Here is a 19201-nt window from a genome sequence, read left to right as displayed (position 1 = left end):
CGATACGAGGTTGAACGTTCACGAGCTGTTAGGGAACTTGAGAGAATAGATTCCTTTCTGGATCTCCTTACCAACTGGATGATCCGCAAAGAATGGTCTATAGTGGCTGGTTTTCTTCGCACTCTTGCTATTTGTAGGTCTGCAGAGGGAGTTGGATCGTGGTACTCGGTCGTGGTAGGATCTCGGGTGGCTAGGGTTCCGGCTTAGGCATTGGATTGGTTGGAGGTAGGCGCATTGGCATCGTGCCACGGTTATATTGGTATTGTTTGTGATTCGATTTGGGACCTCCCGCTGGTGGAGGTGGCTGCCTGCCGGGGTATGGTAGCCCGTACGACCGGGGCAGTGGCTTCCCTCCTACGGTATGGTCCTGATCGTGACTTGGTAATGCCACGTGAGACACCATGATGGGAACGAATGAGGTTGCGTTCCCCTTGTTAGGTGATTAAACTGGTTGACTTATTTGGGTATAGGTCTGAATTTTTATGTTGCGTAAAACACAATTTTGATTGGTATGATTGCAGCACTGATTTAACTTTAAACTCGTTCGTTTTCCGAGGCATTCACAGTCACGACGAACGGCGTTGTCAAATCTGTACTAGGTGAAGGGTTCGTGGTTTCGGTTAGTTAGTTTGAGAAAATCATGTTAGGTTGGATGTGAAGATTACCGTTTGAGACCTACGTGAAGGCAAAATTTGATATCTCTTTACTGATGCAAATGTTTGCCGAGGCATTTACATCGGTGGCTTTCCGACCGAGGCCTGCCTGATGACTGTGAGATGCAATCAGTTAGAGGGTCTAAAGACGAACTCCGGTAAAGCCCCTCAGGGCTTGTAACGGAGGGGTTGGTGTGGCGACCGGTAACTTCACAAGGTAGGTGTCTTCTCCCTACGGGGTTGGGATGGCCTCTTACAGGAATCATTTCTTAGTCTGGCTCTCAACAGATACCTCTGCGATATGGTTGCACCTTCGGTCTAGCTACTGTTTATCACTGAGAAATCAAGCCCCCTCACCATCAGCAAGGTCTTATGATTTATAGAGGAAGAAGCCTATATTTTATAAACAATAAATATATTTAACGTTTTTTATAGGTTTTGCGAAGTTTCATGCAGCGGAAGATAATAGATAAAATAAAGCTGTAGCTCCAACTATACTAAATTTTCATTAAATACACCTTAATCACAATAGTTTTAAATTTTATAAATTGTAATAAAATACTTTTTCAATAATAACTTTTTGTATTTTTTTTAAACTCCTGAAAGGAAATATTTGTACGTCCTTAAAATGATATAGGAAATTTAAAATAACAGGGGATTAATTTAAAACTATGATAAGGTGTTCCCGAAAACAACTGTGACTTAGCTGAACCGATAAGACAAGATGGCTGTAGATCGACGCAAACAAAACATAGTTGGCATTGTGACTGTCCGACAAGACCTGAGAGAACGTTGAAGTACGTATGAAACGTGTGACTGCCCTAAAGACCGCAAAGGATAAATTAATTTTGTGTCTGTTAATTAAGTTTTCTTTAATTTTAAAATGATACTTCCAATTTGCTTTACTTTTTCTAAACTTGACTTCTATATCAAAAGGAATATTAAATGATTTGAACAGTTAAATTTATAATGACTTTATTTCTCTTTATAAAATAATAACTTTGCAGCCGGAAGTAATTACAATTTTTTTTTTTTTTTTGTAAAAATATTACAAATTATTCTATTCTATTCTATTTTTTGAATCCAAAATTTAATTTAAAATATTTTGTAAAAAATTTTAATTCAGTTTTAATATTTTAACTCATCTTCATTATTTTTTATATTTTTTAGTTGCTTCTTATACTCAAATAATGAAAAGGATAAATATAATTACCAACAGAATACGACGGGGGAAAAGTTTAGCGGATTACATTTTGAACTATATTTTTCATACACCTGTAGATTATTTGTACGAGTAAGTAGATTAATACGGATCGTGTGTTGTGTGTGTGTGTGTGTGTGTATGTGCGTGTGCGAGTTACGAGTGTGTATTACACAACTTACACACGCTAATGCGTGCACACACACACAGAGAGAGAGAGAGAGAGAGAGAGAGAGAGAATAATCTTTCTGACCTTTTATTTTTTTGGATAAGTGAATGATATTAGCATAATGAAATGTTTTTTTATATTAACAGTAATTTTGGATTACAGTTTTAACATGGATACATTTAAACTATTTTTTATTTTACAATTTTTTTTCTATAAATATTTCTTTAAGACCAAAACTGGTCGCAGTTTAAAACCTTTCTTAACCGAGTACACATTTTCATTATGTTCCTTATATTTCACACCATTTAAATTGTAATAAGATATTACAGTTAGTAATAAAGTTTAATATTTACAAAGTTTAATATCTATTAAAATTTTAACGTTTATTATTATTATTTTTTTTTTAAATGGCGGATATAAAACATGATTGCTTTAATGAATTTGATGGAAGGTATGAGTTAACTAAAATCAATTTTCCGGCTTTTAACTGCAATCAGTTTTTTTGAGTTTATCTATTATTATTTAATTTACGTTTAACTGCAAAATACTTCAGTTTCTCGCTGTTTTTTAGTGATTTTAACTATAGATAATATTTCTACCAAAACTTAACATCATTTACTTGTAATTAAACTTTCTTAAATTTTGAATAAATTAGCAAATAAATTACGCTAATGTTAATGTTTCTGACATCAGACCGAGATACTGATCTTGATTTCTAGTGTAAGTGATAAAGGAGGCTATCCTTTACGTAGTTTTAATTATATATATATATATATATATATATATATATATATATATATTTTCAATAGTACGATTATATTTTTAGTGCTCAACCATAACTTACCTGTTCTCTTCATGTAACAAGGCCGAGAGAGAAAATTGTTATCACTTAACTTGTCAGCCTACTGATTTTATCAATTTAATCAAACTAACTTGATTTTATCTAAAACACGATCGGTTGTGGTAATTTTCATAGGTTGGCAAACCGATGTACGATTTGTAAAATTTTGATGTGACTCATTCATCAATCTGTTCTGTTTATTCTGATTCGAGAGAGGAAACCTTTGTTAGCAATGGTTTCATTGCAATAGATAGAAAGAGGAAAGCAGGTAAAGATAGCTTGTAAAGGCTTTTCGGTTGATGATAGTCATGACACGGCCTATTACATTTGTAATAGGCTGTATAATAGGTCTAGCTATATGTATTAGAGTAGTTCAAGTTTCAATGGGGGTCGTGCTCGGAAGTGTGGTTTTCATTTTCAACGTATGAATTTACTGACTTAGCATGGCGATTTGTTGAATTGGAATGCACAATTAATAAGAGGCAAATAAATGTAAATGTTGGCTGCGATCAACCTAGCTGCAAATCCAAGCGGTCCTCAAAGTTGGAGCTGAAGTGGGAGACTAGAGGTTATATTCAGCTCCCGAACGGACTAGATCTGATGTTCTCTGCGACATTTTCTCACTGGTAGCACTCCAATTACTAAATTAATTATTATATGTTGTCGTGACATGAATTTTAACCGAATTATTAATATGCGGTCGTGGCCTGAAATTTATTGAAATGGTTTGTATAATAGGTACATACGGTTTAGGTGATGACAGAATGTGTAGATTTAGGCTCGAAGTCTTTGTTCTGTCATGGGTTTAGCAGTTCTTGAGAGCCACGTGGTAGAGTTAGGTGTTAGGTGTCTGATGTCTTCTTCGAAGCCAAAACTTTACCGCGACGGAATTTACCGATGTGGATGTCACTCGAGGCATCTGCATCGGTGGCATCTGTCGTGGCCGGACTGATGACTGTGAATCAGTTTGAGGCAAGAAGACGTCCTCCGGCGTATTTATATTTGTATTATAAATATACAATATAAATTATATATTTATATTGAGAGAGAAAGAGTGGGGGAGAGAGAGTGAGTGAATGGAGAGAGAGAATATTAATTACAAACTTCTAGAATTTTAGTTTTTTTAATAATATTTGCACTAATATTCCTTAATTAAATTAATTTGTTATTATCCTTTAATTACTTATTTTTAGATAAAAAATTTGTTCATTTCCAGTTACCCATTTATTCCTTTGAGCCTAATGGAGAATATAGTATTATACCTCTCTATCAATCATACAGGTTCACTGTCGGTGGTTATGATTTGAAAAGCGAAAATAGTCATCAAATTACTGGTCTGACGTATTTAGTGACTCAGACACCAATCAATAATGAGGTAAGTAATTTTTTTTTACTGATAGATTGTACTTTATTCGCTTTTTTCTAATTTTCATAATTATTTTTAATCTTAAAGATTAAGTTATTTAATACTCATTAAATCTCAAAAAACCCTACCAATTCGTAAATTACTATCTGTAATACATTAGCGTAGATTTCTGAATTACACAACCAAAACAAAGTTTAATTTCTTTGAAGAATATGCGTTATTTCCACCGGTTTTTCATTAATATTTAATGGGTCTTCAAATCTATTCGGTTATGAAGGTTACATTATATTTAACAAATGCAGCCATTGCATTGATAATTAGTATATAGAGATTATTTTTTTTAGGATAAGTCAATGAAAATGTTTTAAAATTTTGAGGAAAGAAATTGGTTAAAGCTCACCAATTGATTTTTACTTTTTAAAAATTCTTCATTCACAATTTTTAAGAATTTATTGTGGAATAAGTGTTGCTATCCTTCTCCACGTTAATAGTTGGAGTTCAATCAACGATACGTTTCAGGAATGATCTTCCTGAGTCCACACGTGACTACTTTTTATTTTCAAGGAATACATATCATACTCATCTCACAGGGCCATGTAGTTGCTTGCTACTGTTCACAAGCTAAAAAGATTGTAAAGTGGACATTAGGCATATTAAACAAAATATTGTGCAATTTTTATTCAATTTCTTAGCGGGAAAACCCTTAATCGAGGTACTTATGGAAACCAGTTGTCTGAATAATTTAGTTATAAAATATCAGAAAATGTTATAGACCTAAGAACTTTTATAAGCCATCTTTTTATTAACCTGTAAGTTTAATAAAATACTGTAATGGATCTTATTCATTACTATAAAAACCGACTGTTAATCCTTTACTAAACAAGACACGTTCTAAGTAATTCCCTTAGAATATGAATCCAGAGATTCCAGATTTTTTTTCTATTTTTCTCGATAATGCAGATTACTTATTCCTTTGTACATTAAAAAAGGGTCATTTTAATGTTTTAAAAATTTAATGCAGAAGAATCTATTTCAGTCCATTTTATATAATATATTTTTATTTCAGATGTTCCCAGAATAATTATAAAAGGTAAAAATGGATAAACAATAGAAACATACAGCAGCCCGCATTGATATTTTATGATTAGCGTTTAATATGAAAAAAAAAATTGTAATTGATGTATGTTTATCTGGATTCAAAATTATGAATAAATATCAATAAATTTATTATAAATCATTATTTGAATTTTAACTTTAAAAGTAATAATAAAATAAAAAAGTTTTTTTGAATTTATAGATTTTTTATTTATTTCCTATCAACAAATGTCTTTCAGTTGAAAAATTATTGATATACCTTGCGAATATCAAAATCGATTTAATGGATTAATGATGATAATTCAAGACTCTGCAGTAAATGCGTAATCGGTCGTTCAATAAATGAAGTGTGAATATTATGGTGGAACCAGTACAAGAAATTTTTTTAGACGTTTTAATGTAAATCGCTCAACACTGACGTCTTCTAGTCCAGTTAGGGGTTCGGACAAATATTAAACATTTGCCTACTACATATTAAATAAATATGGCGGGACAAATTTTTAACCTGGACACGGAATTTTAAATTATTAATTCGATTTAGATTAAATATCACTTCCTTTCTTATCTAAATATTTATTGATAATTGAGTGATGTACGAGTTCAGGAATATTTTTTAATATACAATACAAAATAAAAAAAAAATAAATTTAAATAAAGTAAAACAAAAAATGAAAATAAAATAAAATTTTATGGATTGTCCATCGACCACTTATATGATTCATTTACTTTTTTATTGAAAACCTCTATATTTCACTGTAATGATATCAGTGTTAAAAAACTGAATGATTGTAAAATCATATGAAAATAATGAATTTACAAAACCAGCATACTCGTATAGCATGCGCTATATGAAATCGGCTTATTACATACCTTCTATATATATGTCTGACATTTCCCTAATTATAACTTCTCTGAGGCATGCTGTATTAAACATCATGCAGAACAATCTGTTGAATTTTAATGATTTATCTTTTGTTTATAATATTTATTTATTTATTTAACGTAAAGTACTAAAACATAACACCAATTACAGTCAAAATTACAAACAAAGATTTAACAAACTAATATATGCTACTGATTCTGAAGTCGCCATCAGGAAATCTTCAGGATTCCCTTCAGTAGCTGTCCTAGGGCAAACTTCTGTGATGTGTCTAACAGTTGGATGTTCATCACACTCACAAAGGGGCGTCGGTGTTTCACCCCATTTATACAGGAAATAGGTCCACCTCCCATGCTGAGACCGTGTTCTGTTTAGCGTTGACAATGTCGTGCATGGCAAGTCAAAACCCGGCGGACTTTGAGTAAAACATGGGATTTGGTTACCTTGCTTGTCCATAATCTCCTTGTACTCTCTTACAAGATCGGTCATACGGCGCAGGTTCAGAGTTGGTGTGCGTCTCGATACCGGGAGACATTCCACTGGAGTAGACCTGATAACCCCGGCAATCATTCTCATAGTGTTATTAAGATGAGCATCAATTCTATGAACATAAGCCACACTGTAATTCTGTAAAGCCACACTGGCGAACAATATTCAGCAGCCGAGAAGACCAGAGTCAGAGCCGATGTGCGCACGTCGTTCCACAGAGCTTATGTATGATTTTGTTCTCACTCTCAATTTCCCTGCAGTTTTCATTTGGTGTTCCTTAAATGAAAGCGTTCTATCAAGTGTCACGCCTAGGTATTTCGGGGACTTATTGTAAAAGAGCCGTGTATCCTCGAATAGAATTTTAAGCTCCCTATTATCAAACTTGTTACTCAGATGGAAGCATGAAACCTACGTTTTACTAGCATTCGGTTGGAGGCTCCATCTCCGGAAGTACCTTCCCAGTTTCTCCAGGTCAGCCATCAGGACCTCCTCCGACTCTTAAAATTATTATATTTTATTGTTAGCACCCAGTCATCGGCGTAGCCATGCTTTATAGATCTTGTCTCTGGCATGTCCGCAAATATAGCCTGAAAAGAAGAGGCGCAAGTACCGAACCTTCTGGCAGGCCGTTTTTGAGTTTCCTCGGTGAGCTTATATCGGATCCCATGATAACTTGGAACATTCTGTCGTTCAACATATTATGAAGGAGGCGAGCTGTAAGTTTGCATAGGATTACACGGACGACCTTACAAATCATTCCTTCTCTCCAGACAGTGTCGTAAGCGGCTGATAATTTAACGAATGCAGCAGAGGTTTTAAGATTTCTTTGGAACCCCGCATCAACGTACGTTGTGAGCGAGAGAACCTGATCGGTGCCACTTCGTTTTAGCCAAAAGCCTGCTTGTTCAATTGGTATAACATCATATATCCTCTGACAGATTCTGTTATAGATAAGCCTTTCTAGTAATTTATATGTCACTGATAGCAATGCTATAGGTCTGTAGCTCTTAGTTAAGTTTGCTGGTTTCCCTGTTTTTAAATGGCTACTACCTACGATCGCTTGAATTCTCTAGGCACGCTACTAGTCACCATTATGTCAGTGAAGAATCTGGCCATCTAAAGTTGAGCGTATTTTCCGCAGTTTAATAAAAATTCCGGATTGATAACATCGAACCCTGGTGCTTTCCCTGGAGCAACATCTAAGACTCCCTAAATTTCTTAGCAGAGTCCATGCATGACGACTCGAGGTCTGAAAGTTCAGGCTTTCCAACGTATCTGACCATTTCTGTAGTCTTGCAGCATCTAGGCTATGGAGAAACTCGTCTGCCACTTATTGATCGCCCGTCTCGAGGAAGCTTTGGTAGAGAACTTCGCTATTTTGGGACCATCCAGGGATGTATTCTCTGCAAAACCCTCTAAGGATGCACTTCTTAGCGGTATTTCTTACTGCTCCAATAAATCTGCTATAGTTTTTTGCTGTTTGCTGGTATCCAGCCTAGGCATTTATCTAGATCCCTAGAAAACGTTTCCCAATTAGCCTTTTTGAAGTTCCATCTAGGGCGGGGTATAGAGGTCACGAGAGAAATTCGGATACCTGCCTCTATAATTACTGGACGGTGCTAGCTGTGGGGAAAGTCGCAAAGAACTTTTCGAATGACAGCAGTGGCCGACTTTTGCTGTCAATTGAGGTGAAACATAGATCCGGGTTATACCCCAACCTCCAAGCCGCTGATTTAAAAGTAAATCTGTCTTTAGCATCGAAGACAAGACTAAGATCTTCATCCTCGGCCCCTCTCACCAGAGCCTCACCGTTCGCGTTACAATCTTTATATTTCCATTTTTCTTGGTTGCTATTAAAATCACCCAATTAGACCGCAGGATGAGGTTGTAATCGGACTACTGACGTTAGCCATGATACCGCTGGTGTTTTATAGATATTGGACACTGTTATACTTCCGATTTCAACTACAACATTATGAATTTCATTTTCCGTGGAGCTGGAGATGAGAGTGAAGTTTTCTATATCGAGCCTAACGTAAGTAGCGACGCCGTACGCATCATGGTATGTGGCACCAAGTAATTCATATCCAGGTATGAATTACCTGGATACTCTTCTCGGCAATTGTTCTTCTGTGTTACAATGTGTTTCCTGGATTGCAACCAGATCAATATTGTCGTTCTTCAGTAGTTTCGATAAATAATGGCTCTTACAATAACTTATGTTTTCTATATTTGTGTAGCAAATTCGGACCGAAGGTCCAAGATTTCGTTTTCGCAAGTCCTGAAAAGGACTGTTGGGTATATCTAGCGACATGGCCTGCAGTTCGTAACACTGTAGGCTTGTATCTGCGTGGTCAGGAGAACCTATCTTCTTGGTTTGTCCGGCTACCAGTATCTGCTGGCTCATTTAGCGTTACCCAGGTTGTACCACGTGGGGATGAACTAGCTTTACACTGTTATAATAATATTATACAATATTTTTTACGCAATAATTCTGAATCAGACTCATTTACCATTGTGATAATAACATTTTCCAGAAGAATTGGCCAAAATTGCGGTAAATCTTCTTTCTAAATTCTTACTTTTCACGTTTCTCTATTTTTAGTTTACAAAAGACAGACATCATTCTATAACCCACCGTTATCCAAACATACTTATTTACGACTTGTATCAGTGCAGCAATATTATACTAACACAATCACTTTCCTCAATAATGCTTTGATGTAATATATATATTTTTTTTTTATGTTGGAGGAGGAAAAATCTGCAACCAGAAGCTCAGCAGCCCATACTACTGGGTGTGTGGGGTTTTCTGCCAAAGCAGGAATCCAATAAAAAACATCCGCCTTTTACGATGCGGAGATTTTATTAGAAGTAGGAGTCATGCTATACTTAATAGGTTTTTTGTGCAACAGCCAGAAGAGATATTTTGATAGTTGGAAGGTCACAAGCTTGGAACACCACATATGGAATAGAGAATTTGACATCCTTGGCCCAAAGAAGAAGGAAAGAACTACCAGGAAAATGTTGGTTAGAGTAAAAGGACAATTAAACAACAGAAAGATAGACCATATCCAGATCAAGATAATTACAAGGGGAGGTTATGATTGGAATTTTATAAGAAATTTTATTTTTGTGAGGAATTTAGGCTTAGAGGAAATATTTTATTTATAATTAAAATTAACCTACTCGTTTATGGTACAAATCATAAATTTACAGAGTGGATATTGGACATGATTAAATTCCACACTCCCAAAAGACATTTTATTACAGAATATTAAATTTAAATTTAAGTTTTAGAATTTACATATCCTAAATAAATTCTTGCCTTATTATAAGAAACCACAAACAATAACATCAACTCATACTAGGGTGAGAACAGCAGCTGAAAATTTTTGTTATGCAATCATGTTATAACAATAATAATGTACACAATAAGCTTAAAGCAGAGAATCTTTGAACCAATGTTTAAGCCACAATGTACTCTCCATTTGCAATTCTCAGCTGTGCATTCTCCATGTGCATTCTATATATTACTTTACATAAAACTTTTGTCAAGGAGATACGGTGATAGCTTTAGTGGCTTGCTTTGTCTTTAACAGGTTTAAGTACCGGTATGACAGTGGTTTCTGACCAGACAGGTGGGAAGACTTGTGCGAAGAATAAACCATTATAAATGTTCAGTAGATATTATGGCGCTGAATTAGGAAGACATGCAGAGGTGAATGTTGTCAGGTTCAGGGGAGGTATGATGTGAAATTTTAAGTGCGTGTGACGACTCGCTGAATGTGAATGGAGAATTTAATTCATGGACTGAATCACCAATGTTTAACGGTAATACTTGTATCTGTGTCTTGTACCTCTGAAATTCGATACTATGTGATGAAGAGACACTGAGCGGAAAGAATCTTCTAAGGTAGTTGCCACTGCAGAAGGTGGTGAAAGGAGTCCTCCTTCATGAATAAGCCTGAGAATAAATTGTTTTGATGATCCATAAATTCCACAACTCTTTTTCTACAGAGTAGACGTGGGAGCAGTGTGTGAGATAGTGTTCAGGTATTTCGTTCATGACTTCCTCTCAGCCTCCAAGAATTCTCAGTGACATAATGCTGTAGCCCTTTAGTATAAATTTAGATTATCAGTTATTATAGGTCTACGATTAAATTTGCATAGTGCTTGCCATTGATTGCTAATAGTGTTTTGACAATCATCATTCCACCAAGGAATGGAAGGACATTTAGGATGTTTTTCTCCATTTAAATTGGGCTATCGTGCAGTAAATTAGAGAAAATAATGAGGAAAGTATACAACTGAATAACTGCATGAAATGTTTTTCAGCGCTTTCAGTGTAACTGGGCTTTCTACATCAAATATGAAGTTAGAAATACATTATGGTAAAAAAATGCTTAAAAACATGATTTAGATTAGATAATTGCAGTCGATAAAAGGGTCTTGCAAATTCATTTGTGTGACTATTATTCTAAAAAAATTTTGTTGAGTACTTTAGAGTCTTTTACAATGGGTTTGACTGAGCAGTTTCTATTTTAATACTGATAAGATTAAGGAACTCAATCATGAGGGTAAAGGACAATGCTGAGGCGGAGCCCTCTGGCCAGAGAATGGCGAGTGAAGCCAACTGTTGGTTCGGCTCTGGACTCGCCTGTTTTTATACCAATAATATACGAATATGACACTAATTAAACACTTTAACTTGGATACAATACTATTTATATATAATTCAATATATAATACACATACATATATATATATATATATATATATAATAAAATAAGGATAAAATAAATTAAAATAAGTATTTTTAAATAAACTTATTCAATATTATTAAATGTAATGTGAACATTACATTGTTGAATTACATATTTCTTTTACCTACGGATATTTTAAGGAATTATTTTACAAAGCGTAAATAGTTTTAAAATTCCTTGATTTTTTATCCTCCTTCTTATTCAAAATATATTTTATTCAAAATAGAATTAATTGATACATGAATTAATTTACAGAAATATAACGGTATTGTTACATGTCGTTATCCTTGAAAAAGCTTAGAGCTATTTTTTTTACGTAAAATTTGTACTAGCGTGTACAGTAAGCATCTACTTTCAGCACCCATTTGTACCTAATAAACAGAAGGAAAATACTATCAAATTATTAAACGTGTCAAATCGCACTGGTCTATTTCATGTTTACCTATAATAAAAAAAATAAATTCAAATAAAAAATTGTCTAACCGTAAATCACGAAAATATAATTTCTGTAAAACGAGCAAAAAAACTTAGCCTAATAAATAACAGATTTAATGCGTTCTAATGTTTTCCTCGATTTTGAATTTTCAATATATATTTTTATTTAATCTAAAAAACGAAAAGAAAAGTGAAAATTGTATTTACGTCAAGACATGTAGAAACGTTTATTAAATTGTTTGCCCGATACACAATAGCTATTATCTCTCCAATCTTACGAATTTTATTATTCCAATAATTTTGTGAAGAAATCGTAGATGGTAACAATAACAGTCATTTATTTATATATTGGCCTCTAATTCATAATGAACAAGAAGATAGGGAAGAGAGTAGAGTTTTTCAAAACGCATAGCGATAGAATCATTGTAATAAGCATAAAATCAAAACCAAAACCGACAACTATTGTTAACATCTATTTGCCTACAAGCGCTCATGATGATGATGAAGTAGAGTGTGTATACGAAGAGATTGATGAAGCAATTAAACACGTAAAAGGAGATGAAAATTTAATAATAGTTGGAGATTAGAATGCAAGCATTGGAAAAGGCAAGAAGGAAATATAGTGGGTGAATACGGGCTGGGCAAAAGGAATGAAAGAGGGGACCGACTTATAGAGTTTTGCACGAGGTATAATTTAGTAATTGCCAACACCCAATTTAAAAATCATAATAGAAGAATATACACTTGGAAAAAGCTAGGCGATACTGCAAGGTATAGATTATATCATGGTTAAGCAAAGATTTAGAAATCAACTCGTTGACTGCAAAACTTACCTTGGAGCAGACATTGATAGCGACCATAATTTGGTGATAATGAAATGTAGATTGGGGTTTAAAAACCTGAAGAAAAGGTGTCAGATGAATCGGTGGAATTTAGAGAAGCTTGAGGAAGAGGAGGTAAAGAAGATTTTTGAGGAGGACATCGCAAGACGTTTGAGTAAAAAAGATAAGGTAGAAAATGTAGAAGAAGAATGGGAGAATGTTAAAAAGGAAATTCTTAAATCAGCAGAAGCAAACTTAGGCGGAATAAAGAGAACTGGTAGAAAACCTTGGGTTTCAGACGATATATTGCAGCTGATGGATGAACGTAGAAAATATAAGAATGCTAGTGATGAATAAAGTAAAAGGAACTATCGGCAATTAAGAAATGCTATAAACAGGAAGTCACACTGGCGATAGAAGAGTGGATTAAAGAAAAGTGTTCAAAAGTGGAAAGAGAAATGAACATTGGTAATAGACGGAGCATACAGGAAAGTTAAGGAAAATTTTGGGGTACATAAATTAAAATCTAGTAATGTGTTAAACAAAGATAGTACGCAAATATATAATACGAAAGGTAAAGTCGATAGATGGGTGGAATATATTGAAGAGTTATAAGGAGGAAATGAATTAGAAAATGGTGTTATAGAGGAAGAAGAGGAAGTTGAGGAGGATGAAATGGGAGAAACAAAACTGAGATCTGAATTTAAGAGAGCATTAAAAGATTTGAATGGCAGAAATGCTCCTGGAATAGACGGAATACCTGTAGAATTACTGCGCAGTGCAGGTGAGGAAGCGATTGATATATTATACAAACTGGTGTGTAATATTTATAAAAAAAGGGGAATTTCCGTCAGACTTCAAAAAAAGTGTTATAGTCATGATACCAAAGAAAGCAGGGGCAGATAAATGTGAAGAATACAGAACAATTAGTTTAACTAGTCATGCATCAAAAATCTTAACTAGAATTCTATACAGAAGAATTGAGAGGAGAGTGGAAGAAGTGTTAGGAGAAGACCAATTTGGTTTCAGGAAAAGTATAGGGACAAGGGAAGCAATTTTAGGCCTCAGATTAATAGTAGAAGGAAGATTAAAGAAAAACAAACCAACATACTTGGCGTTTATAGACCTAGAAAAGGCATTCGATAACGTAGACTGGGATAAAATGTTCAGCATTTTAAAAAAAATTAGGGTTCAAATACAGAGATAGAAGAACAATTCTTAACATGCACAGAAACCAAACAGCAACAGTAAAAATTGAAGAACATAAGAAAGAAGCCGTAGTAAGAAAGGGAGTCCGACAAGGATGTTCCCTATCTCCGTTACTTTTTAATCTTTACATGGAACTAGCAGTTAATGATGTTAAAGAACAATTTAGATTCGGAGTAAAAGTACAAGGTGAAAAGATAATGATGCTACGATTTGCTGATGATATAGTAATTCTAGCCGAGAGTAAAAAGGATTTAGAAGAAACAATGAAAGGCATAGATGAAGTCCTACGCATGAACTGTGGCATGAAAATAAACAAGAACAATACAAAAGTAATGAAATGTAGTAGAAATAAAAAAGATGGACCACTGAATGTGAAAATAGGAGGAGAAAAGATTATGGAGGTCGAAGAATTATGTTAGTTGGGAAGTAAAATTACTATTCATGGACGAAGCAGGAGCGATATAAAATGCCGAATAGCACAAGCTAAACGAGCCTTCAGTAAGAAATAAAATTTTTTTACATCAAAAATTAATTTAAATGTCAGGAAAAGATTTTTGAAAGTGTATGTGTGGAGTGTCGCTTTATATGGAAGTGAAACTTGGACAATCGGAGTATCTGAGAAGAAAAGATTAGAAGCTTTTGAAATGTCGTGCTACAGGAGAATGTTAAAAATCATATGGGTGGATAAAGTGACAAATGAAAAGGTATTGCGGCAAATAGATGAAGAAAGAAGCATTTGGAAAAATATAGTTAAAAGAAGAGACAGACTTATAGGCCACATACCAAGGTATCTTGGAATAATCGCTTTAATATTGGAAGGACAGGTAGAAGGAAAATATTGTGTAGGCAGGCCAAGTTTGGAATATGTAAAACAAATTGTTAGGGATGTAGGACGTAGAGGGTACACTGAAATGAAACGACTAGCACTAGATAGGGAATCTTGGAGAGCTGCATAAAACCAGTCAAATGACTGAAGACAAAAAAAAAATGGCCTCTAAAACGAATAATCATTTCCGATAAATGTTTCAACACAATTCAGCAATTTATCGGTTTCACACTCGTGTAAATATTCTTATAATTGAACAAGAATATATGTGTTAGGTATATCAATTTTTATTATAAAAAATACAATTTATTTAAGTGATTTTAAATAAATGATATTGAAAACTATAATTTCGTTTTCTTACCAATATGGATTGATATCGGATACATTTAACAGAAAAGACTTGACGATAATGAATAATATATTCCTTAAATTACTGTTCTCTGTACAGCAATATTACAGGAGAAATCCCATTACTATGTAACCAGTACGATAAACGCCTTTTGGAAGTGAATGTCTTAAATCGTTTTCACCTAAGGAAGAATAAACATAACATGAAGAACTGTAGAGTTAATAGAGCAAAAAACAAAGAAATTCCGAGATTTTATGACTCGATTAAACTTCTTTTTAAAACATTTAAATTTATCGGTCTGCTTCCGTTAAAGGAAACGACATCTGAATTCGGTTATTTTACTTGCGATTGGAGAAGTAAACAATTTGTTTGCACGTATTCATTAATAATCGCTCTTCATATTTCTACTTTGTTTCTTTTTCAAAAGTTTTCGGACAAAAACGATAACTTACGAATTAAGAGTTTTCCCTTGGCAATTTTCGGCTTTATCGAAGCATTACTTAAACAAATAATCCTTTTTCTGGCCTACAAAGATATTCATAAAATTTTTATCAACTTTGATATATATGACAAAAATTTATTAAAGAGTTTCGAATATAAAAACGTTCATCTTTATTTAGGAAAACGTTATTATAAATACCTTTTTCTTGCGTTCGGTCTATCGATAATTCCTTTTTGTATTAAAGATCGTCTAATCGATTTAATTACCGGCGGGTTAAATAAATTTTTTTTGTACATTTTTTGGTTACTACTTCATTTAATCTCAGATATTCCAGAGCACGTGAACTTTCTGTTCGTTACTTCCGTTATATTTTCAGTCTATAATCGGTTAAAAGTTCTAAACAGGTTAATAAATCGATTTGTAAAAAACATCAAGAATCAATCGTTTAAAAATGATACGCCTACAAAATACATTGAAAAAATTCGACTTTTACACTACGATTTACACAAGTGTTACGAAGCACTTAACAACATATACGGTCCTTATTTGTTTTACAAAAATATTATTATTGTAATTATGCTATCAATGCAAAGTTATTTATCGTGTTTATTCGTAAATGAAAATAACGTATTTATTTCATCGTCTTGGGTAGCGTATTTTGGACTGTGTTATTTTTGTTTCATTATATTAGTGGATAGACCGCATAAATTGGTAAGCATTCTTTTTTCAGTTATGCAAAACAAACTTATTCTATTAAAAATGTGCGTTGCGTGATTTTGTCGCTTTCATTTTTTGTTTTTAACTCTGTTATTCAAAGAAGTATTTTGCTAGTTTTTGTAAGTTTAAGCCGAATTGATTTTAAAAGATTTTTTCAGATTACCTTTTTAAGTTGAAGCTTCATCCTGATAAGATGGAGACTAGTAAATTTATAGACGTTAATATGTTTTGTAAATTATCTATTAAGTTATTCCTATGTAAATTGCGTTTCAGTGTTATGAGTTATAGCCCACATTTTTTCTCGTATTTTAAATCTGTTCCAAAGGTAAATATATTTATTTTTCGTTTCTTCAAAGTTGTGTTTTTTGGGAATATTCAATACTGTTTTTTAATGAATTTAAATTTAGAATTACTGATCGACTATAAGAAAAAATAGCCGAGTAACATAAACCTTATGTTTTGTAGAAAACATAACTCGTTTTAGAAAATTCATTTTTAAATTCCTTCTCTTTTCTATTCCTTATATTGCGATTTTTCCAGAACTCTTCATTAATAAACGCCTAAGGTATAAAAACAATGCGCACTCAAAATTTCACCTTCCTAGCTTGAATAGTTTGAGAATGAGTCAGTCTATCGGTCAGGACACTTTGCTTTAAATAAATAGCTAAATGGAAATATATTACAAATTACGACTTATAGACCGTGATTTGTGCAATCTGATTTGCTGTAAGAGATCTTATAAGACAACAGTCGGAATAATTTTTCGTATCGGACCTATATTTTTAAAACACATGGTGACATATTTCAAGAAAAATTGAAACAAATTAATTTCACGATTCACTGAATCACGCCTTAGACTAGTGATACGACATAATAATTGCATTACCATAATGATGAATATAAGTAAACTGTTATGTTCTTAAAAAAACTGAAGTTGCCAATATTTAGGTAAGTATTGATAACGTTTTGCTTTCCGAAGTACCTCCTGCCGTCCAAATTATAGAGTAACAAATTTTTAATGAATTATGCCGATAATTCACCTTACGACTCGTTTAGTTTTACAGAATTACTAGAATTTCGTTAAAGTATGAATCCTTTAATCGTAAACCGATAGCAATTTTTTCTAACTAAAAGTCATCATCCGTCTGGAGGTAACAGTCTGAAGCTATCTGCTAACGTCACACCCAAATCATATAACCTTTCCGATCGGGAATAATTCCAGTATTGTTAATACAGGCGAATGATGTTTCCATAGAGATTCTCTATCAATCCCGTGATTGTATGGGATGTGATACGAGTCTCAAGATTTTACTGAAAATTACACAGCCATTCAGCAGAATAATAAAAATGATTAATGTGATTATTAATAAAGATGAGTCACATTCAATCCTGAAGGTTATACATTCACTCCGTACACCATATCCAATTTTGACCACTGCTTTTTGACCTGTAAAACCGAATATATATATATATATATGTATATATACATATATAATTGCTTATTGAGAATACCTATTTAAGGAGTAAATTACATTATAATTTTTGATAAAAATATCCATGAATTTTACAGAGTTGTATTAAGATACCCATCCATAAGCCTGAAATATACAAATACATCCACCTGAAACATTCATCTTACAATAGAAATTTCATTACACAGTATACATTTTCTGGCTTAACCAACACACTAAAATACGTTTTTGGTAATCCATTACTTTGTTAGAATTCATCGAGTTACTTCCTCAACAGCCAAAACTCGGATGGAAAAAGAAATGAATAGCGGTTTGAGAAATATCTACAGAAATTTGTTTACTTGCGATCACAAAATCTAAAAGTAAAACTTAATAAGATAATTTAATTTTAGTATTTTCTTTTCATTTGTATTCATAAATCATTTTCCGGTTTTTATCGATATTATTTATATTTTTTTATAGAAATATTTCTTCGACTTATTATACAAAATCTATCGCTGATTATTCAAGCAAATATTATCGTAGCATAATACCGCAGTACAAATCAAAATATACTAGAACGTGTCAAATTTGATTTAACATTTTCCTTTTGTTTTTCTGTTTAAGGTTCGAGAAATGATAAAAGATTTACTGAAATTGAACACAGCATTTATGGATGAAGACTTATTTAATGAGGTACTGATATAACGAGAGTGTTTAGAAAAAGTGACTTAACCGTCATTGTTTTATATTTGGCAATTTTTTCATTCATCCTCACAAATGCCATATCAAATTCATTTCTAGTAAAGTAATTTAAGCCGCGTTGATCTTATTTAAAATAAAATATAAATGCAAAAAAATACATCTGGTTAACCGACCGATCTGAATAATCTATTCACGTAAAATGGTTTTTAATCTACAAGCAATTTTGCGTATCCCATAATTAGTCAGCTGATATTAGGTTAAACGATTTAAATACCATTTTATTGTAGGTTTAGTCATTTTATTGAGGTTTCCTCCCTCTATGAATCATGAGACCTTGCCGACGGTGAGAGGGCTTGAGTACTCAGTGATACAGAGTAGTTGGACCGAATGTGCAACCCTATCAGAGAGGTATCTGTTGAGAGCCAGACTAAGGAATGATTCCTGAAAGAGGGAATCCCAACCCCGTAGGGGGAAGCACTCATCTTGTGAGGTTACCGGTCGCCACACTACTCCCTCCGTTCCAAGCTCTGAGGGTCTTTATCGGAAGTCATCTTTAGACCCTCTAACTGATTACATCTCACAAGCATCAGCCAGACCTCGGTCGGGATGCCACCGATGTAAATGCCTCGGCAGACATTTGCATCAGTAAGATGAAAATCAAATTTTGCCTTTACGTAGACCTCAAACGGACATCTTCACATCCAACCTAACATGATTCCCTCAAACTAACTAACCGAATCCGCGGAAACGCGAACCCCGGACCTAGTACAGATTTGACAGCATCGT

General features: G+C 33.6%; 1 protein-coding gene across 9 annotated transcripts in view; it reads left to right on the top strand.

The window, feature by feature from the left end:
* The window catches only part of LOC142317360 (uncharacterized), a 418387-nt gene extending 412867 nt beyond the window's left edge, over window positions 1-5520 (top strand). For 8 of the 9 annotated variants that reach the window (XM_075353851.1, XM_075353857.1, XM_075353856.1 and 5 more), the window contains 3 exons: window positions 1824-1947; window positions 4081-4239; window positions 5297-5520. In XM_075353851.1, coding sequence (XP_075209966.1) covers window positions 1824-1947; window positions 4081-4239; window positions 5297-5311 — 298 coding nt within the window. In that variant the 3' untranslated portion in view covers window positions 5312-5520. The remainder of the gene's footprint in view (window positions 1-1823; window positions 1948-4080; window positions 4240-5296) is intronic. The other variant, XR_012754719.1, reaches the window with a different exon arrangement.
* The last annotated feature ends 13681 nt before the right edge of the window (window positions 5521-19201 follow it).

The sequence above is a fragment of the Lycorma delicatula genome, chromosome 1 (genome assembly GCF_047948215.1).
Source record: "Lycorma delicatula isolate Av1 chromosome 1, ASM4794821v1, whole genome shotgun sequence".
Taxonomy (NCBI): Eukaryota; Metazoa; Arthropoda; class Insecta; order Hemiptera; family Fulgoridae; genus Lycorma; species Lycorma delicatula.
Note: the sequence above shows the minus strand (reverse complement) of the source record. Positions and strands in the feature narration are given on the sequence as shown.